Raw genomic sequence first — 22336 nt, forward strand, 5'->3', positions numbered from 1 at the left:
CGTACGAACCGAGCCGAATGACTGCCAAGTTGCGGCGAAAACATACATAACAGAACACATTTCCTAATTTTCCTCGCTGTTTTATGCTTCTGCTTTTCTTCTACATGGGAGAAGGTGGATAAGTTCCGAAAGGATTTCCATTCTGACTTTCTCTTTCTCTCTCACACACACATATAAAACAGGGTAATTTTCTCTTCTTCGATGAGAGGGAAATGGGATTTTTCTCCTACAGCGGAATCAGCCATAGAGGAAAAATATGCTGGGGGAGAACGGAGAGTTCTTATCGCAATTTACCCCTTTCAAGAGAAGATTTTTCATGATTTCTATCCGGTCGGGGTAAAACGGTCAACGTTTGGAATTCCCTTGACGTTTATTCGAGTTTTCCCTTCCAATTAAAAAATAAATCCGCTACAGAAACCTGTTCGCATAGAAATGAACCATGCGTCTCCTTTCCACCGTTATGCTGACGCATTTCATGGAAAATTTAATGAGGTTTGCCTACCTACCAAAACGTCGCTCTTTCATTCAGCAAAGGAAGTCGAAATTGATGACGATTAAGGACAAGCCTAGTGGAATCCAAAACTAAATTCACTCGCGTTTTCAAGGGGACACCACTCAATACGGAAACAACGTACAATTGCCAGTTATTATTTCGTGTATGCTGCGACGCAGAAAAGCTGAAATAAAAGGAAGACAGTTGTGCGTTGCTAGCGTTATTGCGTGGTGTGCCCTTGAAAATGCGAGTAGATTTAAATTTGTATTCCGAGAAATTGCAATTATATCTATGGTTGCATTGCGTTGTAACGGAGTATTTCGTACTGATAGCTGTCATGTATATTCTTTAACTTTTGTACCCCAACTTCTTATGGATTACTATTTGGGATTTAATAGTAACCCAATTAGAAGTCCAAAATGATAAATTATGAAAGCTGTGGGGTTTGAGTAAAATGCATTCAGCGTATGTTTATAGATTCACACCTCAGCGTGTTAATCGGCGATCAGCAAGCCATGACTCTGCCTCTTCTGGTCAGATCTCCGCACCGTGCACACGCATCCACGGAGAGTCGCTGTCATAATTTCGTTCCGGCCATTTAGGGCTACACATTTTGGCGATTCCGCCGGTCTACTTGAATTTGGATTGGATTGGATTTTGATTGGATTTGGATTGGCTTTGGATTTGAATTGGATTTGGATTGGATTTGGATTGAGTTTGGATTGGATTTGGATTGGATTTGAATTGGATTTGGATTGGATTTGAATTGGATTTGAATTGGATTTGGATTGGATTTGGATTGGATTTGGATTGGATTTGGATTTGATTTGGATTGGTTTGAATAGGTTTGAATTGGTTTGAATTGGTTTGGATTGGTTTGGTTGGTTTGGATTGGTTTGGATTGGTTTTGGTTTGGATTGGTTTGGATTGGTTTGGATTGGTTTGGATTGGTTTGGATTGGTTTGGATTGGATTGGTTTGGATTGGTTTGATTGGTTTGGATTGGTTTGGATTGGTTTGGATTGGTTTGGTTTGGATTGGTTTGGATTGGTTTGGATTGGTTTGGATTGGTTTGGATTGGTTTGGTTTGGATTGGTTTGGATTGGTTTGGATTGGTTTGGATTGGTTTGGTTGGTTTGGATTGGTTTGGATTGGTTTGGTTGGTTTGGATTGGTTTGGATTGGTTTGGATTGGTTTGGTTGGTTTGGATTGGTTTGGTTGGTTTGGATTGGTTTGGATTGGTTTGGATTGGTTTGGATTGGTTTGGATTGGGTTTGGATTGGTTTGGATTGGTTTGGATTGGTTTGGATTGGTTTGGATTGGTTTGGATTGGTTTGGATTGGTTTGGTTGGTTTGGTTGGTTTGGATTGGTTTGGATTGGTTTGGATTGGTTTTGATTGGTTTGGTTGGTTTGGATTGGATGTGAATAGGTTTGGATTGGTTTGGATTGGTTTGGATTGGTTTGGATTGGTTTGGATTGGTTTGGATTGGTTTGGATTGGTTTGGATGGGTTTGGATTGGTTTGGATTGGTTTGATTGGTTTGATTGGCTTTGGATTGGTTTGGTTGGTTTTGGTTTGGATTGGTTTGGATTGGTTTGGATTGGTTTGGATTGGTTTGGATTGGTTTGGATTGGTTTGGTTGGTTTGGATTGGTTTGGATTGGTTTGGATTGGTTTGGATTGGTTTTGGTTTGGATTGGTTTGGATTGGTTTGGATTGGTTTGGATTGGTTTGGATTGGATTGGTTTGGATTGGTTTGATTGGCTTTGGATTGGTTTGGATTGGTTTGATTGGTTTGGATTGGTTTGGATTGGTTTGGATTGGTTTGATTTGGTTTGGATTGGTTTGAATTGGTTTGAATTGGTTTGAATTGGTTTGAATTGGTTTGGATTGGTTTGGATTGGTTTGGTTTGGATTGGTTTGGATTGGTTTGGATTGGTTTGGTTGGTTTGGTTGGTTTGGATTGGTTTGGATTGGTTTGGATTGGTTTGGATTGGTTTGGATTGGTTTGGATTGGTTTGGTTGGTTTGGATTGGTTTGGATTGGTTTGGATTGGTTTGGTTGGTTTGGATTGGTTTGGATTGGTTTGGTTGGTTTGGTTGGTTTGGATTGGTTTGGATTGGTTTGGATTGGTTTGGATTGGTTTGGATTGGTTTGGATTGGTTTGGTTGGTTTGGATTGGTTTGGTTGATTTGGATTGGTTTGGATTGGTTTGGATTGGTTTGGATTGGTTTTGATTGGATTTTGGTTGGTTTGGATTGGTTTGGATTGGTTTGGATTGGTTTGATTGGTTTGATTGGTTTGGATTGGTTTGGATTGGTTTGATTGGTTTGGATTGGTTGTGTTGGTTTGGTTGGGATTGGTTGGTTGGTTGGATTGGTTGTTGGTTTGGATTGGTTTGGATTCGATTTGGATTGGTTTGGATTGGTTTGGATTGGTTTGGATTGGTTTGGATTGGTTTGGATTGGTTTGGATTGGATTGGATTGGATTGGTTTGGATTGGTTTGGATTGGTTTGGATTGGTTTGGTTTGGATTATGTTTGGATTAGATTTGGATTGGTTTGGTTGGTTTGGATTGGTTTGGTTTGGATTGGTTTGGTTGGATTGGTTTGGATTGGTTAAGATTGGTTTGGATTGGATTAAGTTGGTTTGGATTAGATTTGGTTGGTTTGGTTGGTTTGTGTTTGGATTAGATTTGGTTTGGTTGGTTTGGATTGGTTTGGATTGGTTTGGATTGGTTTGGTTGGTTTGGATTGGTTTGGATTGGTTGGTTTGGATTGGTTTGGATTGGTTTGGTTTGGATTGGTTTGGATTGGTTTGGATTGGTTTGGATTGGTTTGGATTGGTTTGGATTGGTTTGGTTTGGATTAGATTTGGATTGGTTTGGATTGGTTTTGGATTGGTTTGGATTGGTTTGGATTGGTTTGGATTGGTTTGGATTGGTTTGGTTTGGATTAGATTTGGATTAGATTTGGTTGGTTTGGATTGGTTTGGATTGGTTTGAATTGGTTTGGATTGGTTTGGTTTGGATTGAATTTGGTTGGATTGGTTTGGGTTGGTTGGATTGGTTTGGTTTGGATTAGATTTGGTTTGGTTGGTTTGGATTGGTTTGGATTGGTTTGTATTGGTTTGGATTGGTTTGGATTGGTTGTGTTGGTTTGGATTGGTTTGGATTGGTTTGGATTGGTTGGATTGGTTTGGTTGGATTCGGATTGGTTTGGTTTGATTGGTTTGGATTGGTTTGGATTGGTTTGGATTGGTTTGGATTGGTTTGGATTGGTTTAGATTGGTTTGGATTGGTTTGGATTGGTTTGGATTGGTTTGGATTGGTTTGGATTGGTTTGGATTGGTTTGGATTGGTTTGGATTGGTTTGGATTGGTTTGGATTGGTTTGGATTGGTTTGGATTGGTTTGGATTGGTTTGGATTGGTTTGGATTGGTTTGGATTGGTTTGGTTGGTTTGGATTTGGATTGGTTTGGATTGGTTTGGATTGGTTTGGTTTGGTTGGTTTGGATTGGTTTGGATTGGTTTGGATTGGTTTGGATTGGTTTGGATTGGTTTGGATTGGTTTGGTTGGTTTGGATTGGTTTGGATTGGTTTGGATTGGTTTGGATTGGTTTGGATTGGTTTGGATTGGTTTGGTTTGGTTTGGTTTGGTTTGGTTTGGTTTGGATTGGTTTGGATTGGTTTGGATTGGTTTGGATTGGTTTGGATTGGTTTGGATTGGTTTGGATTGGTTTGGATTGGATTGGTTTGGATTGGTTTGGATTGGTTTGGATTGGTTTGGATTGGTTTGGATTGGTTTGGATTGGTTTGGTTGGTTTGGTTTGGATTGGTTTGGTTTGGGTTGGTTTGGATTGGTTTGGATTGGTTTGGATTGGTTTGGTTGGTTTGGATTGGTTTGGATTGGTTGTGTTGGTTTGGATTGGTTTGGATTGGTTTGGATTGGTTTGGATTGGTTTGGATTGGTTTGGTTGGTTTGGATTGGTTTGGATTGGTTGGATTGGTTTGGATTGGTTTGGATTGGTTGGTTTGGATTGGTTTGGTTGGTTTGGATTGGTTTGGATTGGTTTGGATTGGTTTGGATTGGTTTGGATTGGTTGGATTGGTTTGGATTGGTTTGGATTGGTTTGGATTGGTTTGGATTGGTTTGGTTTGGGTTGGATTTGGATTGGTTTGGATTGGTTTGGATTGGTTGGATTGGTTTGGATTGGTTTGGATTGGTTTGGATTGGTTTGGATTGGTTTGGATTGGTTTGGATTGGTTTGGATTGGTTTGGATTGGTTTGGATTGGTTTGGATTGGATTTGGATTGGATTTGGATTGGATTTGGATTGGATTTGGATTGGTCAAGTACGAGACACTGAAGACGACCTTACTGTTGAGGTCGAAATACGTATCTGTCAAGGTACAATTAAGTGGTGGAATTAAATGGGATTGTACAAACTCGTCTTATGAAAAGTGAAGACATTCCACTAGAAAGCTAAAAATAATTTTCTTAACAATTCTTAATTGTTCATTCAAAATTTTGCATTATTTGTGGAAACAATGTGCTACGCTTCAAAGCACACATCACTGAAAATCTCAGAATGCACACAATATTTTCATGTCGAAATTATGAATTGAAAACGCAGAAATTTTCTCATTGGTGCATACTGCAAAAGATAGAAATTTGCTTTTATTCAATTGACCAGGGTAAATTGAGGAGGTGCACCGCAAAGGGTGTAAGTGACAAAATCTTATTTTAAAGTATGCTTTTAACCCCCCCAATTGGAAATTCGGCTTTGAACAGACTAAATTGGGGGTGTCCTAAATGGGTACATTTGGGAGTCTAAAATATGTTGCGCTGTCCAAAACGAAGAATATTTTCATTTCAGAAAATTGCAATTCTCAGCGATTTATCAACACTTGATTCCGATTTCAAATCTCTATTTCATATCTATGAAATAATGTGATATCCGCCGAATGCAAATTTCCATAAACTAGCCCAATTAGTTTCAAATGACATTAATGTCATAACATTCGTTGACATTTTTTTTAATTTCATTCTCTTGCCTTATACTTTGTATTTAGATAAATGACCTGTGTGACAATTCTAGGATCCGTTAACATTACATGCTAATCAAAAAATCTTACTTAATTTCAAATAACTTTTGAAAAAAAAGTTATTAGCAAGTTAGTAATAGCAATCCCATGACATTTTTTGACATTATCAATCACAGTCAATTAAATTTTTAGTTCTCAGTTATATACGATATTCAGACGACAATGTAAATATTTATCTCTATAGGAATTGTTCTTTCATGTTACTACTACTCCATTAGGAATTAATTAGATCTGTCATTTATTATCTAATTTGAAGTCTCCACAGCTCACTGCCTAAATTGTGATGTCCTAATAATTGTTTTCAGTAGAAATGCAAGGAACAAAACCATCATCGGGAATGGCACTACCCGTGACAAAACAGAAATTAAAAAATAAACAATGGAAACGAGGAACAGCCTTCATCACTTTACCTCAGGGACCCCTAATAAGCCTTAATAATCTACCTACGTACATTCAGTTCATTTGAGCCTCTGTCAGTTGGCATTTTTCGCCGATTCGGATGCCTCCGCTTGTCGGTACTCGGCATACGAGATAAACCCATCCTGATCCTTGTCCATCAGTTCCAGAATGGGATCGATCAACGACTGAAGCGTTTCATCATCCTGGGGATGCGATTCCGTCCGATCCGTAGTCGGTTCGGCGTGGTGATCGTCGTGCTCGCCGTCTTCTTTAGTATCTGTAAAAAAAAAACAAAGATCGAACCCGCCAGGGATTGTATTATTCACATCCAAATCGAAGTACACTCTGTGTTGATCAGGGTTTGCTACCAATTTTGAAGAGCTTTATTTCCCATTGTGTTGTAGGATCAATTGAAAAAAATGCAGAATTCCTTCATTTTATTATTTTCCAGAGTTGGAGCGTTTGTATTCGAACCAGTCAACGTAACCATCCTGATTCTTGTCCATACTGGTTAGTACAGCTTCTACAATGGATGTCAGCTGTTCATCGGTGTAGATGTCCACTGAGTGATCCCCGGCCGATTTGTCGTTAGCTGGTATAGTAAGAATTATGAACATGCAAATCGTGCAAGGTTAGTTGAATAAAACCAATAAAGGGTGTTATCATTAAACAGGTAACTGAAAGACAGCAGTTGTTCCTTTCACCAAAATGAAAAAAATAGATTTATTATAAAACGTGCGTGTTAGCAAGCAACATGACGGGGTACATTATCACGGATGGCCCTCCGGGTAGTCGTCGCGGCGGTTTTCCTCCACACCGGAACGACGATACTCGGTATAGTCCACGAAGCCGTCACCATTCACATCCATCATGCGCATCACCGAGTCAACGATGTTTTCCAACTGTTCGTCAGTGTAGATTGTCTGTTCCGGCTGGTTTGGATTCTGTTCGGCTTGCTTGTGTTTTGCATCGTCTGTTCCGATTATGTTAGTTTGAGTAGAAATTGAAGGTAAGCGTGGATTTTTTCCAGAACGATTCAGGAACAGTGGTTGTTGATGGACAAATAATAAGAAAGCGATTTTGATGAGTATGAAATGTGTAGGAAGCATTATTTAGCAAAGGGATGAATGTTATCATTTCCAGTGAATCGAAGCATCTTCATCATCTGATGTTTTATATCGATAATATTACCCGCTTCTGCGTCCTATGACGGTATTCTAATTTGTTCATTCACGAGATTTCAGCCATTATGTATGTCATCCAAACAAGTACTAACTCAAATCAAATTCGACTTCACAATCAGCATCACTCAATTTGTATTTTGTATTTTTCCATATTCGCGACAAAAACTTTTCTCATATAATTGCATGTATTCTCACTATTTAGTATTATTTTATTACAAAAATACAGTCCTCAATAAAGTCAAATACTCTCGTACGATTGATTTGTTTAATGGTTTCGTCTACCACATTTGTCTGGTAGTACTATGTATTACGCATAATTTGAATCCTACTAAAATCTTAGCGTATATGTTCATCGTAATTATAGTTTTGTAAATGAACTTGTAGGAAACATGAAGATATCTACAACTAGGATAACAGAGGTCTTTAAAAGGTTGTTTTATCATTGACAATGCTTTTGTGGAAAGAACACACTGAAACTTCGACAAGATTCTTTGGTATTCAAAGAGTGTTAAAGTACAATAGGTCTCGAGCAACATTGTGAATAATAAAACAACCTGTCCTAACCGCCATGTCCCATTACATATAACAAATAATCTGCGTCAGATTTCGCCGAAATGGAAATGCTTTTGTGCGATTGCCAAAAAAAACAGGAATGTTCAACATATCCTAAATTAAGAGCCCTAACAAAAGTGAGCATAATAGTGCCGGAAAGTAAATACCGATCAGCGTGACATGGCTCGGTTTCGATAGTTTAGATCATCGACCAACAGTCGTTTGTATAAAGATGGATGAGTTTCAGAGATTCAGATACAGACGTAGAAACGATTTCTCCTATCACCGAGAGAAGAACCGACAGTAGTTTACTGTTGGGGAGCACCCTGCGCCCCCTGTGTGGCCGCTTTGTGCTGCGCCCTCACAAACTCCGGATAGTCGATGAACCCGTCCTGGTTGTGATCGTCCGAGCTGAGAATGGGATCGATCAGTGCCGATAGCTCATCGTTGGAGAAGATTTTGTCCTGGTGGCCGGGCTGACCCGTTTGTTCCTGGTTTTTGCTTTCCTCTGCGGTGCCAATCCAACCGGGGGGTGGGGGAGAAAATACACGAAAATCGAATAGTGGTATTAGGGCATACGCTTCTGATCAGTCAATCAATCGTATATTGGTTCAGCAAAAATACTACAAGCGGTTAAAAATCCAAAAACTAAATTAAACAACGTTTTTATAAAGATTCCTGGTGGCAACTAGTTCACAAATCACCGATAACCCCCGACCAGCAGGACAAAATCGTTCCCCTAAAAAATTTAAATAAGAATATAGCGAGAAGTTGTTTACGTAGAACACTCAAAACTTAATCGATAGTAGGATAGGAAGGGGCAAGATGGGTAGCCTAAGACGAACCCTCAATGCCTCAAAACAAACATATTTTGGTTTACCTTTTTATCATGGACCTAAACAAATAGCTCATAATTTGTATACCAATGGTATGAAATAACGAAAATTTCACCTTTTACCTTATTTTGAGTCATAAAAGTAAAAGACTCTTTTTCTGTCAATAAAAATGGGGTAAGATGGGTCAAACAGCGGGGCAATATGAGTAACCTTCGAATTTTATTATTAATATTGCTTTTATTTTTAATATTAAATTATTCACAGATAAACAGGTTTATAGTCAAAAAGGACTGGCTATTTTCGGCGTATTAGAACACCCGACATGGACATTAATTTACAATGTTGTGAAAACTCAGATGTGAATATGTACATTATGTAGAAGAATATGATTTGAAAAATGTATTGGAGGTAACTACTTTCCTTCGATGGGACTAAGGGAATAATAAACTAAGCTACGAAGGACCTCCGTCGGCCTTGGCAACTTAGCGGCTACTGAATGAGAGCCCGATATTCCCAAATTCGAATCACTCACAATTGGCCCTGACGGCAGCGCGTAAACAAAATGGGGGCTGGGTGATGCTTTTTTATTTCACCCGGCAAAGCATATAGGACGTCAATTTTGAAATCCGTATTAAAACTTTAAAACTCGTTTTAGCCGAAAATAGTTTGATTTTTCGGGTTAGAAATATGATTACTTTTAGATTGACAACATAAAAGTTGAATTATTTCGATTAAAAAAACATGTGTTGATAAGTAGCCTAACATATAGTTTTCCAAAATTCTAACTCTACGTATTTAAAAGTTTTCAGTATAACTTTGTTCAACACATTTTAAAAGCATTTACAAACATAATTCCTATCTTCATCATGTCGAAATACAGTGATTTCATGCACACATCCATCTCCGCGAGATGGCCGCAGCGCGGCTTCGGCAAGGCGAATCCATTTTTCAAGCCAACACTTCCACATGTGTGAAGTACACGTTCACATTAGAGGAGCGTGAGTATTCCGTGCATGGTTGAAAATCGGAAATTTGTGTTCAATAAAATTAAAATATCTGCAGTTATAAGACGTCGCAACTTATTTAGATTAGTACACATGATAGTACATCCATGCGAGCATGATGCGCACTACTAATGACATAATTCGAGTTGTCGCGACTCGCGTCGCATCGCGAGTGCTCAATCGCGCGGTCCGGTTTGGTGGCGGCACGACTATATTTAAAATGTCTAGCGGCTACACACATTCTTCATCAGCAATTGTACTGATCAAGTGAGGTTGTGTGTGCTATTTGCCAGTCGGTCGTCAAGCTCAGACCCGACCGCATTGCGTAGGCAAAAGCACGCAACTCAGGTTCAGTTCAATCAAAGTTAATTGCCTATGTTCCGGGTATTATACCACCTGACTTGGACATTAGTTTACAATGATCTGAAAACTCAAATGTGAATATGTACATTATGTGGAAGATTTTGATTTGAAAAATGTATTAGAGGTAACCACTTTCCCGCAGAAGATGCCTTTGGTGTCCGCTGTATAAATTGATTTCACTTCTGAATAACGAAATGGTGTTCAGAATGGAAGGGCAATGCGATATGCTCGAGAACTTGCCGTTTGACATGCGTTTCCCATTAATACCCCAACTAAGCTTCAACTTCTAGCCATAGGCTGTATAATATTCGAATAAAAGCAGCAAATGCTGAATAAAAGAAAAGCCTCCGCAAATAATCCCTTAAACTTTAACTCGACTATTACCCAAATATCTATCAGCTAGCCAGTTTGTACCGAATATATTTCATCTTTTATCGTTTATGCAGCTTTCATATCGTTATGAAACAGCTCTGTCTGAATTAGCAATCCAGCTTATCCCGATTGAGAGCTCATGTATGCAATTGTGTTGCTTGTTAGCAACTTCCCATATTGCGGTGAGTAGCATTCACATTGAAAACGTTTTCGCTGGCTCTGTTAGGGGGTGAACGAAGGCCAACAAAGCGGGAAGCACTACGTGTCTTGATGACCATCTTCGATCCGCTAGGGCTGATTTCTCATTTTCTGTCGTATTTAAAGATCCTGCTGCAACAAATATGGCGATCCGGTGTACAATGGGACGAACATATCAACAACGACTCCTTTGAAAAATGGCTTACCTGGTTGAAGGTGCTCGCACGAGTTGAACGAGTGAAGATTCCCCGGTGCTACAGTTCCGAGTACCCCTTCGCTTCGTACCATTGTCGCAGCCAAATGCCGAGTTGCCCCGCTGAAATTTACTTCGATTCCACGATTCGAACTCGAAGCTGTCGTTGTTGGTGCACGGTTATCGCGTACCGTCCAAGAGGCGCTAACCGTCAGGATCCTTCGTAAGCTGTACTGGTCTGATTCCAGAAACGTTCTTTGCTGGATCAACTCGGATCATCGGCGATACAGCCAATTAGTCGGCCACAGGATCAGCGAAATCCTCGAAATATCCGAAGCACACGAATGGAGATGGATTCCTGGCAAGCAAAATCCTGCCGATGACGCCACCAAGTGGAGTAGTCTTCCAGAATTGTCATCTGAAGACAGATGGTTCAAAGGTCCCAACTTTCTTCGGTGCCCTGAAGATGACTGGCCGGAACTGCACAATCACATAGATTCGACCGACAATGAACTACGTACATCGCTCCTGGTACACCACACTCTTCCGGAGTCAGTGCTCTGCGTCAACAACTTCTTGACTTGGAAGAGACTTCGCAAGATTGTCGCATACGTCCACCGGTTCGCCGATAATTGCCTCAACAAAAGCTGAGGATCACCTACAGCAACCGGTCCATTTGAAGTGAAGCAACTCCTGAAAGCCGAACGTACCATCATTCGACTCTGCCAACAAGAATCCTACCCCGATGAGATGACGACGCTGCAAAACCCAACCAAAAGACCCGAAATCACGATAACCGTTCAGAAATCTAGCCCATTGTATCAGTTGACACCCTGGCTGGACGGTAACGAAATCATGCGCATGCGAACCCGCATTGCTGCATGTCACTACGCTACTGATGATGCGAAGAACTCAGTCATTCTTCCACAAAAACAACACATCACCCGCCTGATCGTGGCACACTACCACCGCAAATACCATCACCAGAACCATGAAACGGTAATAAATGAAATCCGGCAGAAGTATCGCACCCCTCGCTTGCGTGTTTGTTATAAGCAAGTGCGTAAGGAGTGTCAGCAGTGCAAAAACCAGCACACAGTTCCAAACCCACCATTCATGGCGGATCTTCCGCCCGCCCGCCTCGCAGCGTTCTCAAGACCCTTCACGCACGTCGGGATTGACTATTTCGGTCCAATCGAAGTCACAATCAGCAGAAAAGTGGAGAAGCGGTGGGTAATGCTTGCCACGTGCCTGACACAGCTCAAGCTCTTGCATTATGGCTCTCCGAAATCTCATGGCCCGCCGCGGCACACCACAGAAGGTCTACAGCGACCGCGGTACGAATGTTGTAGGTGCGAATAGAGAGTTGACGCAGATCAACGAAACCATGGACGAGCGCGAATTCATGAAGGAGCTCGGTAGTTTCGGAATCGAGTGGGTCTTTAATCCGCCTCTCACACCACACATGGGTGGGAGCTGGGAGCGACTGATCCGCACTGTCAAGAGCACTGTCGTGTGTTCGTCGGCAAGGCCGTCCGACGAAGTATTGCGAAATTTGCTGACCGAAGTTGAGAACATCGTGAACTCCCGGCCCCTCTCTCACGTGCCGATAGACTTTGAATCCGCTCCAGCATTGACACCGAACCACTTCCTGCTCGGTTCGTCCAATGGATCGAAGCCTCTGACCGCCCTCGATGGCAGTACTGCAGCAATCAAGCAGAATTGGCTGAGGTCCCAGATCCTGGCAAATCAATTCTGGAAGCGGTTGATAACAGACTATCTACCAGAAATCACTTGTAGGAGTAAGTGGTTCCAACGTCCGCAGCTGATTGCCGTCGGCGATATCGTGGTCATTGCTGATCCGAAGCTGCCACGTAATTGTTGGCCGAAGGGGAAAATCATCGCCACCAATGTAAGTACAGACGAACAGGTGCGGTCCGCAACAGTGAGAACGTCAAGTGGGATTTAGGATCGCCCTGCGACGAAGTTGGCAGTTCTGGATGTTCGGTGCAACGGTGAGTAGGCCAACCCACAGTTGGCGTACCCGGGGGGACTGTTAATCGACACGATTAGCGCACCTTACTTTGGTCATTTCGACCCACTATCCCCGAAAGCCAACGGTGAGTGTGATAGGAGTACACTCAACTGATAAGATACTTCTGCACTCATATGAGAGTTGGCGCAAAAGGTAATGAAAACAAAAAGCGAAATAGGATAGACAAAACTCGTTCAACGTTGTTCAACATCTTTCCATACACTATTCCATAGAATATTAGTAAATTAATTAAGATACCAAGTGAATTAAGGTGAAGGTGGGTTGAGTACCAAAACAAAGCTTTGAAAATATTGGTACAATAAAAACTGTCATATACTGTAGTAGTATTGGTGTCGTATTTATAAAAAAAACAAAGAATATTAGTAGGGTGGTTCAAAAAACGACCCAGCTCCACCACGCTCACTCGATTCCGACCCATGCCCCGTGTGTCCTTCAAAACCGATTTGAACAAAAACTGGTTGGACACTAGCCGGTTCAAGTTTGTATGAAAACTAGTATGAGAAACTAAACTTTTCATTACACTGGCTACAGCGCCTTCCCTCCAAACGCGTGCGAAAAGAGAATCCACGTAGTTTAAAGCAACATTCCGGAGACTTCACTAAACGAAAACCGCACCGCAGGAAAGATCCATTAATTATGTAACGCAAAAAATAAGCCTAATTATCATGGTAAAGATTCGCAACCTCGATTAAAATCGACTCCCAACCATTGAAACCACCATTCAATGTCCATTGTCTATGGAATTAAAGCTCTTGAATATTTCATCCAGTCATATGGTCTCCCCCCGCACCAGCGCCCAATGACGGAGTGCCACAATCAAAATAATGTAAAATTCAACCTCGCCATATCAACTTTCATACAAACCTGTGCACGGTAAGCCTATTTTCAAACCAACCCAAACCATCGGATGACACCCAAAGTATGGATCATAATCGACCGAGCGCGGCGGAGCAAAATCATTTTTTGAACCACCCTATGCATTAGTTTGCTGCTGCCGCTGCCGGTGTTTACATTCGCTCCGCGGTCAGTTTTTAATCGGTTTTTCGGACAAAAAGAGTAGTTTATATTAGGCTTTCGGTTCAAACGAGTGACTGATTTCAAAAAGTGATGTTTAATTTGCATTCTATCAATATTTCGGGCTGCTCATGTGCGGAGAAGTGAGTAAAAAATTGATTTTTCTATGCCCTTTGAGAAGAAGTGATAAGTGATAAGCCCACCGAATCGCGAACGGCTATTAAATTGGCACGAAACTGCAGATTTACGATAAAATTTGAGCCGAAATTCATAGGACTATTTGAAGAAACATGTTCATTATCACGGGAAGTGAATAAATATGCTGTGAACAGGTTAGTAATTTGAATATTATACTTTTATTCGATGCTGTTCGATGCATTCGAATGTTGGTGGGAGAGGAGTGCGGGAGGTGTGGGGTTGACCCGTGGAAGGTCCGGTGCCATATTGACTGCCATCGTGGTACTCCTCCAACTATGTCCTTAAACGATACAAATATCGGTAAGCTAATTCCTTATGAATACAGTGATAGTGAAAACAAGATTTCTCTCTAAAAATTAGACTACGATTAGCTATACTGTATCAGCATATATGCTAAGGCAGTACACGATTTTGCTATCAGAACCGGTGAGAAAATTACAAAATTTCCCACATTATCGAATTAAACATGAATTATACCGATATCATACAGCTCGATTTGCGCATACCCGTAAACAAGAAGTCCATCCGGCTCAATTAGTACCCGTAGCGAAGGCCAGTGAGGACACTAAACGTAAGTGCAAATATGATTTATATAATGTTAAGCTCTAAGGATACTACTATGTTGTATCCGTCTTCAGGGGTTCACAAGGCCACTTTCACGGTACATTTTACCCAAGCTTAAAATTGTATTAAGATAAATTCATGCTGATGAAGAATTTCATAAATCTCGTGTAGTAAATAAGTTCTATGTGTCTTCTAATAGGAAAATTATATTCTCCAATTCATCAACGGATTACGTGCGTTTCATTTCCGTGACGGAGAATTATAATTCCGGAACCTCTCGTTGAAACGACTTTCAACACCACCAGTATGCTGGAGGTCTACCGTTCCTCGGTGGTGTCCTCCTCTGCATGCTGGCATCGCATGCACGTGACAGGACAGCTGTCAGTGCGTCCCCTGTAAGACTGTCGGTGTTATCCTCCAGTCCCAGCGCTGCGGTGAAAACTTCGTTGTCGAAGCTTTGGGCCTTCCACCCACGGACCTGACGGGGATTCCTCAACCTCGGTTGCTGTACACCACAGCTGATCACGTAGCGGATGGCTAGGTGATCGCTGTGGGTGTAGCCATCGCCGACCCTCCAGTTCATTCCCCCGTAACAGAACGTAACATCAATGAACGACTCCACCCCATTCCTATGGAAAGTGCTGGTTGAGCCGTCATTGGCTAACACGACCTCCAACTTTGCTAGAGCCTCTAACAAAGCTTGACCTTTCTGATTGGTGCAGCGGCTTCCCTACTCCACCGCCCAAGCATTGAAGTCCCCCGCTATGACAACCGGCTTCCGACCTACAAGGTCGGACGATAGCCTATCGACCATCCGGGTAAATTGCTCTATTGGCCACCGTGGTGGGGCATAGCAGCTACAATAGAACACCCCGTTGATCTTAGCTATGGCAACACCTACGACAGGTGTGTGTACGACCTCTTGGACCGGAAACCGGCCCGTTGTGCAGATCGCCGCCATCTCGGAGTCGTCCGCGACCCAGTTTCCGTTATTGGCAGGGACACCGTACGGATCTGCAAGAATAGCGACGTTGGTCTCTGACTCAGAGACCGACTGCCACAGCAGCTGCTAGGCAGTAGCACAATGGTTAAGATTCAGCTGTGCTACCTGCACGGCGATTTCTTATTGCCACCACCGAAGGGACAAGTAGGTCCACCCATCACATGGTTACGGGCTTGCTTCCTACTAGCACAGATAAGGCACCTTGGTGCTTTATCGCAGGCCTGCGCAAAATGTCCCTCCTCTCCACAACTACGACACAGGTTACTTCGGTCCGGCCCCTTACACTCCCATGACTTGTGACCAGATTCGCACGTCCTCACCCAGTGTCGAAAGCTTTTTGGCACCTCGCATGGTCTTAAGAACGTCGGCGTACCTCTCTTTGTCGGTCTTGACCAACAAGGCCTCACCTCTGTCCCTAAGTTTCCTTGCGGGGTGAGGAACCTCTTCCCTCCTCTGAATTCTGCTAACGAGCTGCCAGGGATTTTCGGTCCGCTGAGCAGTCGTCGCAGATTGGCTACCATCAGCCTTGGGTTTAGTAGCCTGGGCCGCACCGTTGTCTTTCCCTCGTGGTTTCGCCTGATTGGGTGCCCTCTCTCGACGATCGGGCGCCCTATCGAACTCGACCGTACCGCTGTCCGTAACAGTAAGGCGCCGCTTAACGTTACCGGACCGACCCTCTGACTGCTACCGGGCGCGTTTGGAGTGCGCCGCAGTCCCTCCCTCGCCGACACTCGAAGTGGTGCCAATCCCCTCTTGCGTCGAGACCTTCCCTCCAAGGAAGCAGAAGGGTTCTGCCGGAGTATGTGTCTTCCCCTTCTCGCTTCCAACCTCCCTCCTGGTGAGCGTGCCATGTTCGCGTTTTACCGCTTGAACCGACTGTCGAAGTACCAGAAGTTTCTGTTTCAGATCCTTGCTGATATTGTTTCGACCACTCGTGAACTCGATGATCTCATCGAGCTGCTTGGCGACTAACCGGATACCGGTTAGAGGCTCGCCTGGTGTGTTGACTGCCTGAGCATCGCTCTGGCTGTCAACCCCTCCCGCTAGGGTAGTGCTAGTCCCGTGCAAACTAGCTACTGCCTCAACACCGTTCTCCTCCCTAGTGGGAGGAGACCTCGCTAGACCCCTACTTGCGAAGGGATCTCCCGGGAGCCTACTTCTGTCTGGTCACCAACCAGGCAGCAGGATCGGACAGCGTGCCACAAGGCCCGCTACGGTTTTATGGGACGGAAGGCAGCCTTGCCATTAGCCCACCCGCCGTTTCGAGTCGGTTTCACCCGGCTATACTAAGGGAGTAGAATGATTCGGCTGTCAACCCTCGCTATACACAATATAACAATATACCAAAACACACAACCTTTGACACGCCTGCCAGAACCGTAATTGAGACTTAACTGGCAGTCTAAGTCTCAATGCGCTAACCAACGCTCCCTTCGTTGTAGTCCGCCTAGCCCTTCAACTGCCGTTGATACTCTATCGTTACCAGCGAGCACCGCGCGGAGGCGAACTACGCTGCCCGCCACAGGCTGATATGTGTAAGGACATAAACGGGAACCTTCTTACGAACGAGCGTGAGGTGATCCAAAGGTGTCGGCAGCACTACGAAGAACACCTGAATGGCGATGTGGCAGACGAAGATGGCGGTATGGTGATGGACCTGGGAGATCGCGCGAAGGACATAATTTTACCGGCTTCGGATCTCCAGGAAATCCAGGAGGAGATTGGCCGGCTGAAGAACAACAAAGCCCATGGGGTTGACCAACTACCAGGAGAGCTATTTAAACACGGTGGTGAGGACCTGGCTAGAGCGCTGCACTGGGTCACTGCCAAGATTTGGGAGGAGGAAGTTTTTCCGCAGGAGTGGTTGGAAGGTGTCGTGTGTCCCATCTACAAAAAGGGCAATAAGCTGGATTGTAGCAACTATCGCGCAATCACATTGCTGAACGCCGCCTACAAGGTACCAATTGCAAGAGAGTTCGTGGGGGCAGTACCAGGCGGGTTTTGTGAGCGAACGCTCCACCACGGACCAGGACCAGGTGCCATTCGCCAAGTACTGCAGAAATGCCGCGAATACAACGTGCCCACACATCATCCATTTATCGACTTCAAAGCCGCATATGATACAATAGATCGGTACCAGCTATGGCAACTAATGCACGAACACGGATTTCCGGATAAACTGACACGATTGATCAAAGCGACGATGGATCGGGTGATGTGCGTAGTTCGAGTTTAAGGGGCATTCTTGAGTCCCTTCGAAACGCGCAGAGGGTTACGGCAAGATGGTCTTTCGTGTCTGCTATTCAACATCGCTTTGGAAGGAGTAATACGTAGAGCAGGGATTAATAGTAGTTTGTGCAACTACAGCAACAGTTCGCTAACTGGGCGCCTTTTAACTGGACTGTTTTTTAACTGGGCGTTCGCTAACTGGGCCAAAGCCCAGTTAAAAAGCAGTTATCTGTCAAAAAACAACAACAAAGACTCGGTGACGAGGGGATTCTGAATGGTATATTCTTTAAGCTTCATGTAAAACACGATCACAACAATGCATCGCGAATTCCCTCGTCAGCCCAGTTAAAAAGCGGCGTTCGTTAACTGGGCTGGTGTTTTAGCCCAGTTAGCGAACGGTTGCTGTAGTTGCAAAAAGATGATTTTTTAGCACGAGTTGTACGTTAAGGTGAATTTTGTTATGGGAAGATCCATAAAGTACGTCACGCAAAAATGGGCGATTTTCAACCCCCCCCCCCTATTTTTGTTGTATGGATCGTCACACTTCTCTGAACCCCCCTCCCCCCTAGACCCGTGACGTACTTTGTGGATGGCCCCTATGATGCCCACACGCACAGTTCAAAGTATGCTCTTTTGGGGAGAAAAACACTCTTTGACGGGAGAATGGGACTACCCACAAAAGGAATAAAATTTGATGCATAAAAAGGATAAGTTTTACACACTTTTTCTGTTTTTATGCATAAATGTTAATCATTTGTGAATAAAAGATAGTCATAATTGTGCATAATATTTATTCCTTTTTGTGTGTAGTCCCATTCTCCCACGAAAGAGTGTACTTTGAAGTCATAATTGAATACTTTATAGTCAAAAGAGCATACTTCAAAGTCTTTTGTGTGTAAACTTTTTTAGCAGTGCAGTTGCCTCTTAGAGTGACCGGCTTATATAGTGTCCGAAATACCCGTGTGTGACCCCCAAGACCGTCGAAAACCTGATTCCTTCCCTGAATACATATTATAGTACTAAATCGTCTTATGAGCGAAGGTTTTTTTTTTCCTTAAATTATGGGAATCGAACAAATGATCCAGGCGAAAAATATAATCTTGTTCGTACGCTAAGCAATATCGCTTGACGAAAAGAAATATTTACAAGAATATGTCGTATAAACAAGTATAGTAAAATGTACTCTTTCGGCCGATGTTGAATTTTTTTTTGTCTTTATTATCGAGACTTTCAGCCCGAGGCTGGCTCGTCTCGTAAAAATAATGTAATGTCAGTAAATTGCACAAATATTCGATTTTAAACAGGTTTTTATCCTTTAGTCTCGAATAGGTATTATTGCAGAAGCGCGCAAATTTCCAACAAAAACGCAGCCTTAAGTATTTTAACAACCGACACAACATGAAAACACAAACATCCCACAATAATGATCATGATTGGTTATCGATGAACTAGTTGCCACTATTCGGAAAAAAAAAATTGCACGAGAAATAGTGAGCAAGAATCATTGGGTGTAGAACATACAATGGGCACAATACATATTGGAGCTCTTATGTATATCAACCAGATGACTTTCGTTTAGGTGTAGCAGAACTATCACTACATGGATTGAACATTTAGGACATTCACTGTAGCATTTTAAATTTGTTTACATACCGTGCCAGTGAATCAACGATTTGATAAGCTCGCACCCGTCCAGCTTGTTGTTGTTGTCCGAATCGTGCATCTTGAAGTAATGAAACTGTAGTTCCTGTTCGCTCATTTTACTTGTGTCGATCGGCACGTCCATATGTTCGGCAATGTGGCTACAATGCGTGGGAAATAGGTCACATGTTCTTAGGTGAGGATTGTGCAACTCAAGCTTACGCTTTTTCCTGTTGAAGGTTTTGGGCGTTCAGAACCTGCTGGGGCTGTCCATGTTGGGCCGCTTGTCCAGCACCATGCGGAACTTGCGGGCGTTGCTGCTGGTGCTGCGGTACCTGCTGTGCCTGCTGATATTGCGGCTGCACGGGAACCTGTTGCTGCTGATACTGAGGTTGTTGTTGTTGCTGCTAAAAGAAGGTCCAAAAGAAAACGAATCAATGCTTCAAGGTCACCCAAGCAATAAACCAGTTTGAGGACATTTACATAATGCTGCGGCGGCTGTTGAGGTGGATGTTGCTGATTGTACTGCGGTGGGGGTGGTTGATATTGCTGTTGCGGGGGTTGTTGCTGCTGCCAAAGCGGAGGAGAATGAGGCAAAGCCATAAAAAATGAAGTACAATACAAGGAAGCACGAATCAAATCCGGTAATATTGCATTATACTTACGTAGTGGCCAGGATTCACACCGGGCGCTACGCGCTGACCGGATACCATTGTTGCGCCAAGCAACAGCGTCAAGGTTAGCGCAAGCTGTTTCATAATTCTGCTTACAGGCAATTCAACCGAATCGCTTTCACTTTTCACGGAAACCAAGGCGGTGTAGATTCCCGAGGTTTATTGTCGTCCGTTGCGTTCCAAATAAAACTGTGATGAAGGAAAACAATTCAATTCGAAAGAGCAGGTTGAAAAGTGAGAAAATTTCGATATAAGGCACTGTATGTTACCTGCTTACCTGGAACGTGTGCTTCTTGTCTCCAAATGTTGGCTAAAAGATCCACGTAGGTATGTTGTTTCGATCGGGCTATGTTGACAACGAATAATGTTTACTGCCGTGCGTTCGACGGGCGCGGAGTGGGTGGTGGAAATGCGAACACGTCAAAAAGGTGACGGATTTTTGACGTATCAGGTAGTTCGATGTCATGGGTCGGTCGACTGCTTGTTGTCTTGTGTGAATGAGTTATGGCAATGGCACTCGTGAGTGCTATATAGGGTATTATACGATATTTCCCGTCCCAAATAAATATTCCGTGTATAGTATAGAAAATCGGAAATTTGTTTTCAATAAAATGAAATATCTGCAGTTATCAGACGTCGCAACTCATTTCTGATTAGTGCGCATGATAGTACATCAATGCGTGCACGATGCGCACTACTAATGAAATATTTCAAATTGTCGCGACTCATGTCGCAGCGCGAGTGCTCAATCGCGCGGTCCGGTTTGGTGCCGGCCCGACAATATGTACATGGTTACCGAAATTCGGCGGAAAATTGGGTTGTTTAGCAAAGAAAAATATGTGGTTTTTTATAGTTTAACATAAAGAGCATGCTTTTCTGATCTCCAACATATTTTTATTTTGTTTGTAAACCTTTTATTTACATTTTTATACAGCAAACAATAAGCCATTTCAATCGATAAAATGACACTAACATTCATAGAATGACAGTTAGCCCATGCAGCATAAGAACAAATTTTTAGTCCCATATAACTTTAAAATGCGAATTAAAAATAGTTCCGGGGCTCCAAAAATTCTGAAAAAATGGGGATAGGCTCCGTTTTTCCTGCAGATTCAGACTATGTAAAAACATATATACCCCTAAACAACCCAATTATCCCGAGATGTGAGGCCACGTGTGTCCGGAGAACAACGCTGCAAACTATAAATATTCAACTATGGTGAGGAATCACTCGACACGGAAGGGAACTTAACACTGGACCCACGGACACTTAAAAGGACCCACGGGATCAAGATGAATACACAGCAACACAAGTGGTGTATTCATCTTCAACGGGATGACTGAGGCATCTAATCGTGGCTTGAATCGTACCCGCCTTTTGACAGTGTGATGGTATTTGTACCACGACAAGGTGACAAGAAAATAATTCCAAGACTATCTTTGATGAAGACAACATTTTGAACCGTTTTGAACCGTTATACACAGAAAGAAAAATCATTAATGAAATTAAAAAAACCATTGGTTAAAATAAAAAATTGCGTTGGTTCTTTTTCGTAGAGAGTTGCATATGTTTAAAATAAAAGTACAGAAACTTTTGCGTCATCAATCGTTCAAAAGTGGAATATCATTCTGAAATTAAAAGTTTAAACTTTTAAAACAAAATTGTACAACTGTCAGATCCAAATGGTCCCACTGTGAAAAAAAATAACAGTGAGATATTGCGCTTTTTGCACTTTATAAGAGTTCTGCGAGATTTTTTTTCTCACAGTCATCTTTTTCTCACACTCAATACACTCAATACAAGTTTGATTTTCCGTGTATAATATTTGTGTGTGAGTGCTCAATCTGAAAACAAATAGACGTCAAATCATGGCGGGAATCGATTTAGTGTACACGCTTACATGTGACTAACAAGTAATAGGTTATAATTGGGTAAATTTCAGTAACAAAAATCGATCAACCCGAAATGAGAGTGAGTGTGAGAAAAAGAAGCGGGCAAATCACAATCTACACATAACTCTTCAAATTCGTGAAATCGGCAATATTTTAATTTGGAAATTGAATTTCATTTTGCCCAAAAAGAAACCTCCCTCCCATTACCATTTGTTCATATTTTCTTTCAAAATGTAATTTAACCTCGAATTTTAACCCCAATCATCTTAATTTTGTTTTATTTAATTAAGATACCCCGGGGCAAGTGAAAATACGGGGTAAGTGGGTACTATGGCTGCCGATGAATCAATGAACGTTTTTAATGG

General features: G+C 42.6%; 1 protein-coding gene across 10 annotated transcripts; it reads right to left on the minus strand.

Annotated features, from left to right (window-relative positions):
* Positions 1-5819: 5819 nt before the first annotated feature.
* On the minus strand, positions 5820-20497 carry LOC134225530 (multiple coagulation factor deficiency protein 2 homolog). 10 transcript variants are annotated; one of them, XM_062705749.1, is made up of 6 exons: positions 20356-20497; positions 20070-20267; positions 19888-19971; positions 19627-19808; positions 19417-19565; positions 5820-6274 (listed from the first exon to the last, which is right to left on the minus strand). In XM_062705749.1, exons 2-6 carry the CDS (start codon positions 20160-20162, stop codon positions 6072-6074), a joined length of 711 nt encoding a protein of 236 aa, XP_062561733.1. In that variant the 5' UTR covers positions 20163-20267; positions 20356-20497; the 3' UTR covers positions 5820-6071. The 10 variants fall into 10 exon arrangements, with proteins under 10 accessions (XP_062561733.1, XP_062561724.1, XP_062561717.1 ...); XM_062705740.1 differs by having other exon boundaries at positions 19627-19811; XM_062705733.1 differs by having other exon boundaries at positions 19888-19974.
* Positions 20498-22336: the final 1839 nt, after the last annotated feature.

Source organism: Armigeres subalbatus, chromosome 1 (assembly GCF_024139115.2).
Source record: "Armigeres subalbatus isolate Guangzhou_Male chromosome 1, GZ_Asu_2, whole genome shotgun sequence".
Taxonomy (NCBI): domain Eukaryota; kingdom Metazoa; phylum Arthropoda; class Insecta; order Diptera; family Culicidae; genus Armigeres; species Armigeres subalbatus.